The 17,676-nt window shown below is 40.3% G+C and overlaps 1 protein-coding gene across 1 annotated transcript in view; it reads left to right on the plus strand.

The window, feature by feature from the left end:
- The first annotated feature begins 333 nt into the window (after positions 1-333).
- CD180 (CD180 molecule) overlaps positions 334-17,676 on the plus strand; it is a 31,445-nt gene continuing 14,102 nt past the window's right edge. The window contains exon 1 of the mRNA XM_006902371.1: positions 334-423. Coding sequence (XP_006902433.1) covers positions 334-423 — 90 coding nt within the window. The remainder of the gene's footprint in view (positions 424-17,676) is intronic.

Here is a 17,676-nt window from a genome sequence, read left to right on the forward strand (position 1 = left end):
CATAGGCACCCTCCCGCGGAGACGGCATGTGATCAGCTTAAGAAGACTGCCCAACCAATTCCTGTTTGTCAGGAAATGCACTGGCTCATTCTCGGGCTGGGTCTTCAGTTATTTTTGTTAAGGATGGGTAATATGTAAAAGGGACTTCCCCTTTTTCTTTTTTTGTAGCATGGAGCCTCTGAATGCTTAACAATTCACAGCATTTCTTGTTCTGAAATCACCCTTCTGAGCCCTCTCTGGAGGTCAGATTGCTGAGCCCGTCAAAGCTGGATTCAGTCGCTCAGCTCCAAGCATTCGACAAGCCCACCAAGCTGGGCTGTTGTTGGCCCCGTAATGGCTCCCACCATCAGCTGCATGCTCTTGGCAGTGCTGATTTCTGCTGGCTGTAAAGTTATCACCTCCTCGGATCAGATGTGCACTGAGGTGAGTCCAAGCTCTTTGTCTTTATTCAGATTAAACTGTCTGCCAATTTTGAGATTCAGCATGCAGTCTTAACTGAGCCTTGGCATTCCAGTAGCTGGCTTCTTCAAAAAGAGAAACGAGATGGGTAGAGGTTTTTATTTATGGTGAGAAATGAGCCCAAGAGCTCAGCCAGATGATGATCTGAGAGAATCTTGGTAATGAAGGAAAAAAGAGCTTTTGTCTTCCTCAATAATTCCCCTAAGTAATCTTTTGTAGGATGATGAGACCAACAGGGACTCCATTCAAAGGGTTGATTGATAAAGATGAATCCTGCCTTGTGGTTGGATGAGTAGCTTGGTAGGCCCAGCACACAGGCCTTACCTAAAACAATCCTCTGTCTGGTTTTCTGGTGTGCACAGGGGGAACTAGTAAAGAAACACATGTGCCAGATTTTAGAGCATTTCTAAGGTCACCCTCACTGAGCCTGGCTTTCTTCTTGAGTTGGACAGCCCTCCGTCTGTTTTACTAACCCCCAGGAGTGAAATCTGAGAAACAAGCCAAATTGCACCTCTGTTTTGGACCTTACCAGTCTTTATCAACCTGGGTGGAGTTCTTGACAGAGGTAATGAGGCCTCCATTTCTTGCTGTCTTCTGGAACACTTCGACTGTTTTCCCACGGCCATGGCCCAGCTAAACATCCACCCTGTCTGTGACAAGGGCTGTGGGAAAATGAATCATCATCAGTCATGTTGATTTACTGTTTCACTAGCTTGAAGCTAAAAGAAGATTTAGATCCAGGTGTGGCCCTTTGTGAGGGGCATCAGGACATGGGGAACAACAGAGGAAGCTTCTGGGCGTCTTAGTCAGGATGGTCGTAAGGGAGAGGAAGATGATCACCTGCCAAAGGTGAGCAAAAATCAAAGCCAGGACTGGAATAAGGCCAAACAGCAAAAATGAACCTCTTTAGCCTGCTATTAGGACAGAACTAAGATGAGAGCAGGCCACGAGGACACCACTCAGGGAAAGTGAGGTCATCAGTCAAGTTAGTATGACAATTCTGCCCAGACGTGCAGGCAGATTAATAAGAGACTTTAAACAGGAGACCCAAGCTCTCAGCATCAGAACAATTTACACTCAGTGCCTTTCACAGCTATACCCTCGAATAAACCAATATTACTGTTGACGTTGCAGTCTGGGTTCCTGCAGGCTAGTTCATGTGTTTCCTTCTCGAACCTACCCATTCAACTCTCAGACCTCTGATAAGTGCAAAGCCCGTGCTGTTCTTCTGAAGCCTGGGACATGGGATACCCCAGGCAAAGCCAACACTGCTGGAAATCCCATGACTGTGCTGGACTGGCTCAGCTTCCCAGTGAGGATATCAGGGCCAAAGGGACCAACTAGTTTTTGCAAAGGGCTCCCGCTTATCAGAAGAGAAGGGAGAGAGGCAGGAAGAGGATCTCAGCCTTTCTGCTGCCTCTTCTGGGATTTCCCATGCTATTCATGTCACAGGAGAAGGGCAGAGTATCACAAAACCTCTAGAACTGACCCTCTACTACTGCTGGAAATGTCTGTTTTTAAGTAAGGTAAAACTGAAACCTTGCAATGTGACTTTCCGTCACACCAGTTTCAAGTGGCTTTGGGTTTTATTCAATTAACATTGAATCTGTATTCTTCTTTGCCTCTCTGTCACTGGTGACTACTTGGTTGCAGTATCCAAAGACTATGCACCAATCCGTTGCTGTGTGAATACTGGGGAGGGAAAGAGGAGATACAAAGTTAAATGGGACCTTCTGACTCAAAGGGTATTCTAGGCTGCAGGCAAATAGATGAAAATGAGGTGGTGGCGAGGGAAGCTTCTTGCCTTGGGTACAAGTTTTTGGTGCTTTTCAAGTACAATTTACACCCATTTTGCTGTTTATCAATTTGTAAATATTTCTTCTGCCAGATGACTTGACTTCACTTTCCTTTCCTCTTTTGTTCGTCCTCCTCCCCCCATCCACTCGCCACCCTGCCTCTGGATTATGCAGAGTTAACTGTTTGTATGGTCAACATTAGTCAGTCAGGCCCAGTGCTGAAAACACAATTCTTCTGGTTTTTAATCCATCATTTGTTTTTCTTGTTGTTTTTTTACCTGAAGGAAAACATTCACAGGGAAATAGTCACAAATCACAAATATACTGTTCAAGGCATTCTCACCAAATGAACACACTATCTAACTTGAACACAGACAGAAACAGCATCTCAGAAGTCCTCCACTTAAAGCCATTGTTTCTCTAACTTCTATTACCATGTTGTTGCTGTTGTGTGCCATCAAGTCAGAACCAACCTATAGTTGACCCTCTGACAGGTTTTCAGAGGCAGTTAATCACACAAAAGGAGATTGTCCATCCTCCTCCCATGGAGCAGCTGGTGGACTCGAACTGCATGCCTCAGACTCGAACTGCATGCCTCAGACTCGAACTGCATGCCTCAGGGATTACAGTGCAGTTTCTTGCCACTAGGCCATTGACCTTATCTGTTGTTGAAATTTACATATATAGACAGATACAGTGTGTGTTCTGTTGGGCTGCTTTTACTCAATAGTAAATTTGTAACATTTCTTTTTTTTATTTTATTTTATTAATTTTAATGAACATTTACAGAGATTTTGGATTTTCATTCATTCATTTTTGCACTATTTTCTGTACCCCCCAGTTAGTTCCTCTTTTTTTCTCCCCTTGAAAGTCTGTATTAATTGTCCCATTGCCACAGTGCTTGTCAAAGCCAGTTCTGATTAATCTCCTTTCTCAGTGTGTCCTTTGACATTCCCTATCACTCCTCCCTGAGAGAGACTTCACCCTGATTCATAAGGAAAAGGGGATGGCGTATTCTCTTAGCTATTTCCTGCTGAAAAGGGACGCTGTGGGTTTCAGGGTGGAGATCTTATAAAGTTTGTGCAGCAGCTTTTGTTCATTTTTGTTGCTGAATAATATTTGGTTGTGCTTTTTCCATTCTGCTAGGAATGGCTACTTGCATTATTTCCAGTTTGGAGATGTTATGAATGTTGCTACTTTGGCCATTCTTTTCCAGGTCCTTGATGAATAAATGCATAAATATTTTTTACATGTAGCTAAGAATGGATTCATTTGTTTCTAGAATATACCTACGCTTAACTATTCACAGATGCTTCCAGTCCCAGAGTCTTGGTAGCAATTAACATCATCAACAACACATGAGTGTTTTCACGGCACTTCAGCCTCACTACCAGGTGATATAATTTATTTCTAAAGTGTTAGTTCCTCCCTTGAATGAGGAGTGGATTTTCTCTGGGATTTAATTGCTATTTTCTTGATGAACAACTAAGTTGAGCATGTTTCCATTCTTTTGTTGACATGTGTGTGTGTGTGTGTGTGTGTGTGTGTGTGTGTGTGAGAGAGAGAGAGAGAGAGAGAGAGAGAGAGAGAGAGAGAGAGAAATGCCTACTCAAGACTTCTGCTCACTTACTCTTGGGTTTTCTCTTTTGTAACTAATCCATAAGTATATAAGTATGCTGTATGCAGTGTGGATACAAGTACTTTCACAAATTGTACACATTTTCCCCATCTGTGATTTGTCTTTTTATCTCCTAATGGTACTTTTTGACGAATAAAAGGGTTTACTTCTAACATAGCCCAAATTGTTGTCAGTAAATTCTGTCCTATCTGAAAAACACATGTGAGTTCCAAGACCACGAAGATGTTACCCTGTCTTCTTCTAGAAGCTTTACTGTTTTGTGTTTATTTCATGCTTAGATCTATAATTCATTTACACCCAAATCACATCTGGAATGTATGTTCATATGATGTAAGAATCAAGATTCATTTTAATAGTAGCTCTGGTTGCCTAGTGGGTTAAAAGTGGCATTTCTAACACAAAGGCACGTAGTTCAAATCCACCAGCTACTCAGAGGGAGAAAGATGGACAATCTTTACAATGCAATTTACAACCTCTGAAAATCCAGTGCAGGGTCAGCTCTCAAGAGTCAGTTCTGTCTTCATGGTAATGACAGAGTGAGATCTGTGAGAATGATTTTAAAAATTTCAAACCTAAAAACAAGTTTTAAGAATATTAAAGTGCAAAAAAGGACTCTGAAGGTGATTGTCTTTAATTATTCTACACAGATTCTTCCATAGCTAAGTGTTCTACTTGTTTTTCTTTCTCCCTGTGTATACACATGTTGTTGTTGTTACAAGCAGTTGAGCTACCTGCGATTGATAGTGACTCTGTGCACAACAATCCTAAACCCTGCTTTATCCTGTGCCAATCTCACTGTCTACAAATTACCTACCCCTTTACCCCAGTCATTGAATCAATCCACCTCATAGAGGGTCTTCCTCTCCTGAGCTGTCCCTCTACCCTCCCAAGCATGACGTCCTTCTCCAAGGACCAGTCCCTCATTGTAACATGTCTAAAGTATGTCAGATGAAGCTTCAGAATCCCTGCCTCCAAGAAGCAGCCTGGTTTAACCCTCTCCAGGATGAACCTGTTCGTTCTCTATGGTCCATGGTGTATTCAATACTCTGCTCCAACACCAGAACTCAAAGGCATCAATTCTTCTATAACTCTGGTCATTGTCCAGCTCTCTGATGCATAGCAAGTGATTGCAAAAGCTATGGACTGTATCAAGCACACCTTAGTTTCCAGATTGACATCGTTGCTCTTCAGTACTTTGGCAAGGTCTCTGATGCAATAGGTCTTTTATTTTCCTGGCTGCTGGTGCCAAGAGTGTTGATTGTGGAGCCAAGCAAACTAAAGCTGTTAACGATCTCAACCTCTTCACCATCCATCACAATGCTGTCAATCATCTCAGGGGTGAGAATCTTTGTTTTCTTGATATTGAGCTTCAACCCATATTGAAGACTGCAGTCCTTGATCTTCTGCAGCAAGCACTTCAGGTCCTCCTCAGTTTCAGTAAGCAGGGTTGTGTTATCTGCGTAACTCAGATTGTTGATGAGTCTTACTCCAATTCTGATGCCACATTTCTCCTCATAGATCCCAGTCTCCCAGAAAATCTGTTCCACATGTAGATCCCTGGAATACACCCTTCCCAATTTTGAACCATGCAGTGATCCCTTGTTCTCTTTTGACAATTGCCTGCTGGTCTAAGTATAGGTTTTGCATAAGCATGATCAAGTGTTCTAGGATTCCCATTCTTCTCTGAGTCAGCCACAGTTTGTTGTGGTCCACACAGTCAAATGCCTTTGCATAGTCAATGAAACCCATATAGAAATTCCCCTGGTACTCCCTGCTTTCAGCCAAGATCCATCTAACATTAGCTACAATTTCCCTAGTAACACAACCCCTTCTAAGCCCAGCTTGCATTTTTGGCAATTCTCTGTTGATGTGATGTTTCAGCAGAATCTCGTTTGCATGTGATATTGATGATATTGTTTGATAAGTTCCATGCAGCATCTATTTGTTGAAATATATCAGTTGGTATACCTTCAATTCCTGGGGCCTTATATTTTGCCAATTCTTTCAAAGCAGCTTGGACTTCCTCCTTCATCACCACAGGTTCTTGCTCATACGTTGTTTCATTAAATTCTTCTGTGTTCACCAATTCCGTTTGATACAATGACTCTGTATACTCTTTCCATCTTCTTTTACTACTTCCTCCATCATTTAATATTCTGTCCAAAGCATCCTTAAGTATTGCAACTCGAGCCTTGAATTTGTTCTTCAGTTCCTTGAGCTTAAGAAATGGTGAATGAGTTTGGCCCCTTTGGTTTTCTGGCTCCAGCCCTTTGCACATTTCATGTAATACTTTACTTTGTCTTCTCACCCTGCCCTTTGAAATCTTCTGTTCAACTCCTTAATATCTTGATTTCTTCTCTCTGTGCTGCCCTCAGTGCTCAAGTGCAATATTCAGAATCGCCTCTAACACCCATTTTGGCCTTTTCTTCCTCCTCTGTCTTTGTAATGACATTTTGCACTCTTCCTGGATGATATCCTTGATATCCTCCTACAACTCATCTGGTCTTTGCTCATTAGTGTTCAAGGCCTCAAACCTGTTCCTGAGATGGTTTTGAAAATCAGGTGGGATAGACTCAGGGTCATATTGTGATGCTCATGGATTTGATCTAATTTTCCTTAGCTTCAGTTTAAACTTAGAAATGAGTAGTTAGTGGTCTTTTCCACAATCAGCATGTTGTGTTGTTAAGTGTGATCGAGTCATAGGTGACTCATAGTGACCCTCTGAGTGAAAGTTCTGAACATTTGCATAACTTTCATCCTTTCTCCAGGTTCATAGGGTTTCCAGAGGCAAACTATTTATGGAAGTAGATGCCACTCCTGCTTCTAAGCTTGTTTTAATTGGAGAGCTCCACCAAACACTGTCCATCATGGGACACTGTCTGCCATTATCACATTTGACACACCAGCATAGATAGTGTATATACCATAAACAATAAAATCTAGTGGTACTCATATCTTTTGAGGCTGCAAACTCATACACAGTAAGTAAGACACCGAATTTGGTGTCCTGTGATGAATTCTGTGACACTGATGTGTATACTTTTGTTTTTCCATTTAAGTTGGTTCATCTTAGCCAGCCTCCTCCCCAAAAAATTAAAGATAAACTTTTTTTGGGAAAAAAAAGTTCTTCAGTCTTAGTAATGTTGGCAGGGAACTAGCAAAGATGCTTTTATGAGTTGCTGTTGTACTACGCTGTCAAGCCAACTGCAGTTCACAGGGACCCTATGAAAACCAGATCTGAAAATGGCCCTTTTCATTGTGCCATTCTCACCATCTCAGAAATGCTCGAGCCCATTGTTACAGTCACTGTGTCAATTCATTTTGTTGAGGGTTTTCCTTTCATTTACTGATGCTTTAAATTTCCAAACAGGGTGTCCTTCTCCAAGAACTGTCCTCTCCTACCAACGTGCCCAAAATATGTGAGCTGAAGCTTTACTACCAGGAAGCACCCTGCTCCTGTTTTCTCCAAGATATACTTGTTTACGCTTTTGAGAATCCTTTAGGTATTCAGTACCCTTCTCCAATATGTATTCGCAATTCATAGGCATCAATTCTTTCGTCATTCTTAGTGATTGTCTAATTTTCATAATCATAACAAGTAATTGAAATGACTGTGCCTTAGATCAAACTGTGTAATAGTAAATCGACATCCTTACTCGTCAGTACTTTGGAAACATCCTTGACAGCAGGTTTTCCCAATGGTATATGTCTTTTGATTTTTCTTGGCTGCTAGATCCAAGTAAGATGAAGTCATTGACACCTTCAGTCTTTTCTCCATCTATCATGATGTTGTATATTGGCCCAGTGGTGAGGATTTTTATTTTCGTGACGTTACCATACAATCCATATTGAAGATTGTAGTCCTTGATCTTCTGCAGCAAGTGCTTCAGATTCTCACTTTCAGTAAGCAAGGTTGTGTAATCTGCATAATGCAGATTGTTAAGTCCTCTTCCAATCCTGGTGATAAATTCCTCTTTATAAAGTCCAACTTCTTGTATGACTTGTCCAGCTTACAGACTGAATAGGTATGGAGAAAGGATACAGCTCTCATGCACATCTTTCTTGACTTTCAACCATGCAGTGTTCCCTTGCTCTATTTAAACAGCTGTCTCTTGGTCTAGGTATAGGTTTCACATCAACAGAATTAAGTGTTCTGGGATTCCCATTCTTTCCAAGTTTAGGCATTAATTTATTGTGATCCACATAGTCAAATGCCTTTGGCTAATCAATAAAACACAGACAGACATTCTTCTATAATTCTCTGCTTTCTGCCAAGATCCATCTGACATCAGCAATGGTATCTCTGGTGCCATGACCTCTTTTAAATCCAGTTTTAATTTCTGGAAGTTCTCTATTGGTGTATTGTTCTAAGTCATTTTTAAATAATCTTCAACAAGATTGTACTTGCATGGTAAAGAGTATCCATATTCTGTTGGATTGCTTTTTGGGGAATGGGAACAAATATGGATCTCTTCCATTCAACTGGCCAGGTAGCTAACTCTCTTGCAGATTTCTTGGCACAGCTGGAGATCAATGTTTAGAGGTGCATTTGCTTGTTGGAGCATGACAGTTGATATTGCATTCATTTCTGGGGCCTTATTTTTTGCCATTGCCTTCAGAGCATCTTGAACAACTTCTTCCTTCACTGCCTTTAGTTGTTGGTCATATACTGCTTCCTTAAATGATTCTATTCCAGCCAATTCTTTTTGATGCAGAAACTCTGTGTATTTCTTCAATATACTTTTGTTTTGGGATTTTTTAAAACATTTTATTCTTTTTTTGTTGTGATTTTAGTTAAAGTTTGTCAATGAATTCATGAAATCCACCTTCTTTTGATGATTCTGGATCATTCAAGATTTTGCCCATAGCATTTTTGCAACTGTTTTTATACTAAATAATTTATACAGTATTCAGTCATTTTATGAGTAATTCTATTCAAGGTCAGCTAAGATATTCCTTAGACATGTGGCCAAAAGAGTTTCCCAACAGCTTTAAATAAAGAAATGGTATTAGGTAATCCAGTTAATACTAACTTCTATTGTTAAGTATTTTACACACGTTGTTTCACTTATTTTCACAGTGGACCTGCATGGGGACTAAATGTATCCTCAAATGTTGAGAGTTGTAGAGGGGCTTCAGGCCTTTTGTTCATAGGTTCTCTATGAGTCATGCTCAACTCAAAGGCAATTATCAACAACAACATATGGGGAGGGTGGGGAAAGGTCATAATAAAAAACAGATAGGTAGTTGAGAACTTGGGTTTGAAACAACTCCAGAAGTCTAACTCTAAAGATGCCTTGTCCTGGTAGATGTCTGACTAACAAAAAAGAAATTAATTTAAAAAAAGCTAGCTATGCCTGATCATGTGTGCTTTGCTTTGTCTCCAGAGAATAACTGCTACTGTGAGGGATATTGGTTCTGAGGTAGGTTTCTCACCTGCCATGTGGGGACCTGGGCTCATTCCCAAGCAATACATGGTATATATACATTGTCACCTATCTGTCAGATCGTCTTGACTCTACAAAGAAGTGTTTAGTTGCATGGGGTTCATTCAACAACCACTACGAGTAATAGCAATTTTTGTTCTGAGACTTAACCCCATCAACTTGCGGTTTCTAGGATAGGTAAGAAAGTTGGGTTTCAGTGCCCCAGACTCCTCAGCACTGCAGAGCTGACTGCCTCCTCTACTAAGTACAGTTGAGACACCAAAAAGGCAGGAATCAGCACTTGAGTGAAATTCAAAGGTTCTAAATTAGAAAATGATTTCAACACTTGTGAGGAGAGAAAAATACAGTGAGAAAGGAAGGAGTTAGAGATGCAGCAGAAAGCAGCAAAATAAGATCCTGATTGAAAAAATGCAAATGAATACCTGGAGGGGAAAGGGATTTTGAATACAGATGTGGCAGCGGAGCCTGCCTGAGTGAGGAGCACCTGCCCTGCTGTGAGAAGGAGCGGGGACAAACTGGCTGGCCCATGTCCCAGGGCTTAGAGGATCCTCAGCAAATGCCTCCTGACTCAGACAGGAGGTAAACATGGGGCAGTCATTATGAATGTCAGGTGGCCTTTCGCAGCCCTGCAGAATGTAGTTTACACCAAGCATGGTCTTGTCTTCTTGAAGCCAGCCCAAATAGAGGAGAAGTGAGAAAGAGATTGTGAAATGACCACAGACAGAGATCTTGAAAAGGGAGCGTACATTTATAGGAAATGATCCTGTGAGTTCAGGGCAACCACTTGGGCTTCAGTAGCAGCAGAAGGTGTCAGCAACAGATGCCCAGGGTTTTGAAGCTGAACCTCTTGGGTGGCTCTCAGTCTGATTTTTTGGTATCCTGTCCTTTCATTGTCATTCTGTTGTCCCAAAACCCTGTGCTCTGCTATCAAAACCTATTCTTTAATAGTTTTTATATAATTTGTGACAGCAAGAAGGCCAGGACCTCAAAAATAAAATACTTATACCAGAAATGTAGAAGTTGAATGAAATCATAAAGAAATAGAATAAGAGATAATATGTTAAATATGAGATTATATTCTTTTTTTTAAAAAAAAAGCTATCAAGATAATGAAAATGCTCAAGTATTGTCTCAAGTGTAAAAGAGATTAAAGAGATGAGACAACTAAATATATTGTATGAATCTCAATTGGAAAAAGAAAACTATTGTAAAGAACAAATTACTCTCAGCCCAATTTATAAAATTTGAATATAGACTTCTTGATAACAATATTGTGTAAATGTTAATGAAATAGTCTGAGTTTTATGATGGTGTTATGATAGATAAGAGGATAGCCTTCATTTAGCAATTATACGATGATAAAGGGTAAAGGAGGTCCTGAGTCACACAGATAGGTAAGTACTAAGCTGCTGACTGAATGATGGCCAGTTCAAATCCAGTGAAGTTAGCATTACTAGGTGTCATCAAGTTGAAATTTCAGAGCTGACTCCCCAGTGGGTTTTCAGAGGCTATAAATCATAGAGAAGGAGAATTTCTACCTTTCTCCTGTGGTGCAGCTGGTAGATTCAAACTGCCTGCCTTTGCTCTGATGGCTGTGGTGCAGCTGGTAGATTCAAACTGCCTGCCTTTGCTCTGATGGCACAACTCCTTCCCACCAGGCCACCAGGGCTCTGGAAGGTCCCATTACTGCAAACACCAGAGAGTACAATTCTACTCTGAAACGTACAGGGTCGCTGTAATGTGGAAGAGACTTGGTGACAATTGCATGGATTTTTTTGGTTAATCGGGTGAATTTATATCACAAAAGTAACAAAAAGGGTATTTATAGTAGGTGAGCATACACTCCCTGCCTTAAAACTACAATAAGCTAAAACCAGTATGATGCTGCCTCCATGATTCCCATTCACCTGGGTCTTTGGAGTTGTCATCCTGATTGACAATTCTAATTATCAGGGCAGTGACTGAGTGACTGTGTAAAGCACCCGTGTTGAGCCCACAATAGTCTGTGAAATGTGTTTGCTTTTGAAATTCCCATATCAGTCTCATTTCCTGTCATATTCCTATTTCTCCCAGGAATCGAGGGTGGAGATTTAATTGCAGTTTCCAACTAACTACAGTTTACTGTCCTTGGGCACAAGCTAGAAGCAGGTTTTTTGATGATACCTCTCGGGAGTATGATGGATCTGTCTCGTTTTTCTGTAGCGAGAAGCTGAGCCATTTCTTCCACCTAGCCATCCATCCTCCAGGAGCTCTTTCCGGCGCCTGGCTCAGCCGGGCTCCTCCTGCAGCCTCAACTTTCTGAATAGCGTTATGCAGTGAAATGCTCAGTGAACCACACTAAAGGGTCGAGACACAGAATCTTTTCCGTTTCACAGGCACTTAGCTGTGCAGAAGAAGGAGGAAAATGCCAGTGCTGGTCTTGAGCGGTAGAGTAAAACAAAGGGAGGAAGGCCCTTTTCTACAAGTGGATAGGACATCACTTAAGCTAACAGAGATGAGAAAAGAAAAACGTCTCCTCAAGATTAATACGAACCTCCGCAACTGCCTGAGCAGCAGCTGCGCATGCATATTCTTAATGGGTCGTCCATATTCATGGGGAACAAGATGTTTGACAGTGTGTGTGTGTGTGTGTGTGTGTGTGTGTGTGTGTGTGTACGCGCACGCGCGCGCACGCTCGCCCTCTATCCATCAGCCAAATCTAGGTTTCAAATGCAAAGTGCGCTTTTCAAGGACATTACATGGATTTGTGCCAATGCCTGGAGGACTTTGGGTCTGTAAAATATAGAATGAATTACAGCGAAATATGAATATGGCATTTTCATCAGTGACAGTTATAATATTGCTACACTCCAGGTGAAAATCTAGAAATTTGCCGGAGATGAGCGGGCTGCAGAAAAGGTGCAGCCCTAAGCAGAAATGGCAATGACTATAGCAGAAAGCAATTAAAAGTGCAATGTTGTGGAAGTATGAGACAGTGAAGGAGTGTGGTGCAGACTTGTGTTTCCCGTCAAGCAGCCCTGTTTGCAACTTCAGGGCAAGCTGCTGACCTGCACGCTGGCTGGACACGTCTTTCTCAGAGCTGAGCAGTCTCCAATTGACATTGAATGAGGCCCAGTGTGGTCAGGGAAATGCTGTTCATTTTGGAAAAACCACCTGGAGCCAACTGGAAACCCTTCACAAGTGAGAAAGAAAACAAACCAATAACTGAAAGGTAAAGAAAGCAATAGGGAAGTGGAGAAGAGCAAAATTAATATCAGAGAAGGGAAAGCAGAAAAAAGCAGGACAAACACAAAAGAATGAAAGCTCTTATAGCTTGCCACTGTGAACATCATAATACTATAAGTACAGCTGCAACTAAATGTGCTTAAAAATCCCACTACCACATATGGGAATAAATTCAGATAAAGTGTATTTGAAATCAAACAAATTTTAATCAAATGGTGTAACATAGCTTTGGAAAAATCTAAATTATAACTTATCTTCCTACAAAGATTCACATTCCTAGGAACCCATTGTAGGGTCACCATGAGTGGAAATCAACTTTACAGCAATGTGTTTGGTTTCTCTTGATTACCATATATACCACAATAAATAATGGAGTTCTGGTGGCCTATTGGTAAAGAGTCACTCTGTCAACCCAAAGACACTCAGTTTGAATCCACCAGTTGTTTCACAGGAAAAAGATGGATAATATCCTTCCATGAAATTTTGTTGTTGTTGTTATGTACCGTTGAATTGTCAGCGACTCATAGCAACCCTGTGTACAGCAGCTCTGAAGCCTGCCTTGTCCTGAGCCAGTCTCATGAACCACTCCTACACCCATTGCCCCAGTCACTGTTTCAATCCATCTCATCCAGGATCTTCCTCTCCTGCACTGTCCCTCCACCCTTCTGAGCATGATGTCCTTCTACAAGGGCTGGTTCCTCTAGCCACATGCCTGAAGTATGTGAGATGGAGCTTTAAAACCCTAGCCTCCAAGGAGAAACTTGGTTTCACCCTCTCTAAGACAGACTTGTTTGTTCTCTTGGTGGTCCGTGGTGTGTTCAAGACTCTTCTCTAGCACCACGATTCAAAGGCATTGGTTCTTATTCTGCCATCCACAGTCATTGCCCAGCTCTTTTATACATAGCAAGTAATTAGAACCTCTAAAAGTCCATTGGAAGGTCAACTGTAAGTTGGTTCTGATTCAAAGGTACATACAGCAATGACAAAACAATAAATGTTACTTAAGACTCAACTCATTATCATAAACTCAGAACTGACTTATATAACTCACCCTGCAGCAGGTTTTCAAAGGCTAAAAATTGCATGAGATAATCTTACCCATTTTTCTCTTGAGGAGTACCTAATGGATTCAAACTGCCTGCCTTTGGGCTGGCAGCATCCAAATTTTTAATGATTACTTTAAAAATTCCTATCAATATGTGAAGCTGGGAGCTCTGGCGACTTAGTGGTAAGAAGTAGTGCCTATGACAACCTTCTTTCTGAAAGATCGGTTATGAGTCAGTTCCTACTTGACCAGTATAAAACAACATCATATGGATACACGCACACACCCTCCCCCTATAAATACACATACACATACACCAATATCAGAAAAACATGTAAGTAAATAATGTGTTTCAAAAGTTGGACTTACTCTCTGAGGATTCACATACAAATCAGTTTGCCTTTGAGGCACATTTAGAGGCATCTGAGACAAGTATTTGTGGATTCATATTGCTGTTGTGTATTATAGAGTCAAAAGTGACTCATAGCTGACATTCTGAGAGGTTTCAGAGACAGTTAATTGCACAGAAGATTTCCCATCCTTCTCCCGTGGAGCAGCTGATGGCCTCGAACAACTTGCCTTTGGGATTGCAGCACAGCTTCTTGCCACTAGACTACCAGAGCTCCCTGTACACATCAGTCTGCCTATGAATCAAGGCTAGAGGCACCTGAGACAGGTACTCACAGACCCTGGTTATTTAATAAGACCTCTTCCCAGGCTGACTGATGTTAGAACATTCACTCATTTTAACAAACATTTCTTCCCCTCCCATAGAAGTGTGAACTGGTTCTCTGCCTAGGATGGTCAAAGAGCTATACATTTCCAAAAACCTGAGTAACATTTTCTTTTAGTGATCTAGATACCATGGGGGTATTTGTTGCCAGGACAATCAGAGCCCAAGGGGCCAATACTTCTGTGAAATTCTGATTAAATCTCATGCTCTCAGTCTACTATCATTTCCAAAGCTGTTATTCCAAGTGCCAATAAATTAATTGATGTTTATCCCCTCCTGACAACTCATGAATTGAATAGCAACAGGGATTTTAAACTTTAATTTCCTTCAAGTTACACTCTTGCTTTAATCCAATATTTAAGTTGTTATTGTTGCTTTGCATCATTTAATTGACTATAACTCATAGCAATCCTGTGAACAACAGATTAGAACCATCCCCTATTTATTCCTCCCCATCCTTCGCATCTCCACTATGCTGGAGCCCATTATTACAGTCACTGTGTCAATCCATCTTCTTGAAGATCTTCCTCTCTTTTTCTGGCCTTCCACCTTTCTCAGTATGATGTTTTTTTCCTAAAGACAATTCCTCCTTATAACATGTCTAAAATATGTGATGCAAGATTTCACTGCCTTTGATTCTAAGGAACACGCTGGCTACACTTCCCTCAAAACAGATGTGTTTGTTCTTTCGAATGTTCATGATAGATTAGATAGATAGACAGATAGATAGATAGATAGATAGATAGATAGATAGATAGATAGATAGATGATAGATACACATACATACATATACACACACATATACTGTTCTCCAACACCACAACTCAAAGGCATCCATTTTTCTGTGATTCTTATTCATTGTCCATCTTTCAGATCATAGGAAGCAATTGAAGATACCATAGCTTGAAGTAGGTGCACCTTAGTCTTTACACTGACATTCTTGCTATTTGGAACTTAGATGGACCTTTGACACCAGATTTTCTCAGTGAAGCACATCTATTAATTTCTTAACTACTTTTACCATAATTGTTCATTGCAGATGTAGGGAAAATAAAATAATGACTACTTCAATCTTTTCTCTATCATGATGTGGCCTATTGATCTAGCAGGATTTTCATTTTCTTAGTGTTGAAATGTAATCCATTTTGAAGACTGTAGCCTTTTCTGCTGCAATTGCCAGAATTCTTTATCTCTTTATGCAAGCAAAATTATGTCATCTGCACAATACAGGTTATTGATGAACCATCGTCCAATCCTGATGTCACATTTTTCTTCAGAGTCCAGCTTCGCAAATTATTTGTTCAGTATACCAATTGAATGAATATGGAAGAAGTATACAACCCTGACACATACCCTTTATTATTTTAAACCATGCCATTTTCCCTGGTTCTTCTGTTCAAACTATTGCCTATTGATCTATGGATAGTTTTCTGAAGACCACCATTAAATATCCAGGGATTCTAATTCTTCGCCTTGTTAGCCATAATTTGTTATGACCCACACAGCCAACTGCTTTTGCATAGTCACTAAAACACAGATTAGCACCTTTCTGATACTTCTGATTTTAGCTTAGATCCATTTGACTTCAGCAATGATATTCTTCCTGTGTGTCCTCTTCTGAATCCAGCCTGAGTTTCTATCAGTCTCCTCTATCAATGTAGTATAACAGCCCCTTTTAACAATCTTCCACAATATTTATTTATGTGTGATACTAATGATAATCTCCAATCTTTTTTTTTCTTCACCTTACTGGATCCCTTTTTTGGGAATGAGAGAAAATATGGATCTTCTCCAGTCAATTGGGAAGATAACTGTCATAAATTTCTTGACATGGCCTAGTGAGCACATCCAGTTCTGCCTCTTTTGTTCAAATACTGCAACTGGGATTATATCAATTCTGGGATCCTTTCATATGATCTATAATGCTGGGAATGAAAAATCAAAGAGTAATGATGTCACATTCATTTTCAGAAAGAACATTGCAAGATATATTCTGAAGCAAAATGCTGTGGATGACAGGATATTATCCACATGCATACAAAGAAGACCTGTAAATACAACTATTATTCAAATTATATGTATAAAATACTAACATCAAAGAGGAAGAAATAGAAATAGAGGATTTCTAACTACTTTCGGCAGTATGAAATTGATCAAACATGCAATCAACATGCATTGATAATAATTAGTGACTAGAAAACAAACATTGAACACAAATAATTTTTACTTGGAAAATAGTTTGATGACAAAAAAAGAGACTATAGAGAGAATGATTTCCCCCCTCTCCACATCTTTTTCTTTTCTTAAATAAATTCTTTCTGTTATACTTATTTGCTTACAAGTGTGTATACCTTGTTTTTACATCAGATCTTTCCCATTTCTTTACCCATCCCTCCCTCTACCCATCAAATAGTGTGACCCTATGATTACTCCCCTGCCCATTCTTACCCCTCTGCTCATACCCTCCCCATCTTGAATCCTTATATATGTTTTACTATTATCCTTCTATTTCTACAATAAGGGTCTTATACAGTATTTGTTCTTATGAGATTGAGTTCACTTAGCACAATGCTCTCAGTCATAGGTTTTCTTCTGTTCTCTGTTGGAAAATGTTTTGAGGTGCACAGTGATTTAATCTTTAGAAGGTCTCATTTATTATTTGTATCCTCTCCTGGTTGTGTATTTCTGGGTGTATTTTTCAGCCTTTTTATACCCTGAGCCAGGCCTTTTAAACTTGGTCCAACTTTGCCTCTTAAGATCTTTATGTTTAGGGGCTTTACTCCTGGGTCTCTGCTCCACTTTACTGACTTCATCTTTTTGTCAAAATTCAGTTGACCATAGTTAGATGGGCTGATTTCTGCATTCTCAATTCTTTTCTTAATCTATATTTCTGTCATTGTACCAGTACCACGCTGTCTTGACCACCATGGCAGTGTAGTAGGATTTTAAATCAGAGAGTGAGATTCCTCCTACCTGTTCCTCTTTTTAAGGAGTGCTTTGCTTATTCTGGGCCTCTTTCCATCCCAAATGAAATTGGAGATTGCCTTTTCCATCTCATCAATGAATGGAATTGGTATTTGTATTAGGATTGCATTCAACATGTAAATTGACTTTGTTAGTATTGTCATTGTACATAGGGTTTTCAGAGGCCTGCCATTTCAGAAGTGGATGGCCAATCCTTCTTCCTAGTCTGTCTTAATCTGAATGTTTAGATTTAGAGGAGTATCTGACAGACAGCAATTTGTGGAGTAGTGAAAGATAAATTCCTCATTTTGGAGTTGACCATTAGTTACAGTGATTATGTTACACTGATTATGCAAAGTGTAATCAGT

This window comes from Elephantulus edwardii, unplaced genomic scaffold (genome assembly GCF_000299155.1).
Source record: "Elephantulus edwardii isolate Elephantulus edwardi_28Jun2011 unplaced genomic scaffold, EleEdw1.0 scaffold00400, whole genome shotgun sequence".
In the NCBI taxonomy this organism is placed as follows: domain Eukaryota; kingdom Metazoa; phylum Chordata; class Mammalia; order Macroscelidea; family Macroscelididae; genus Elephantulus; species Elephantulus edwardii.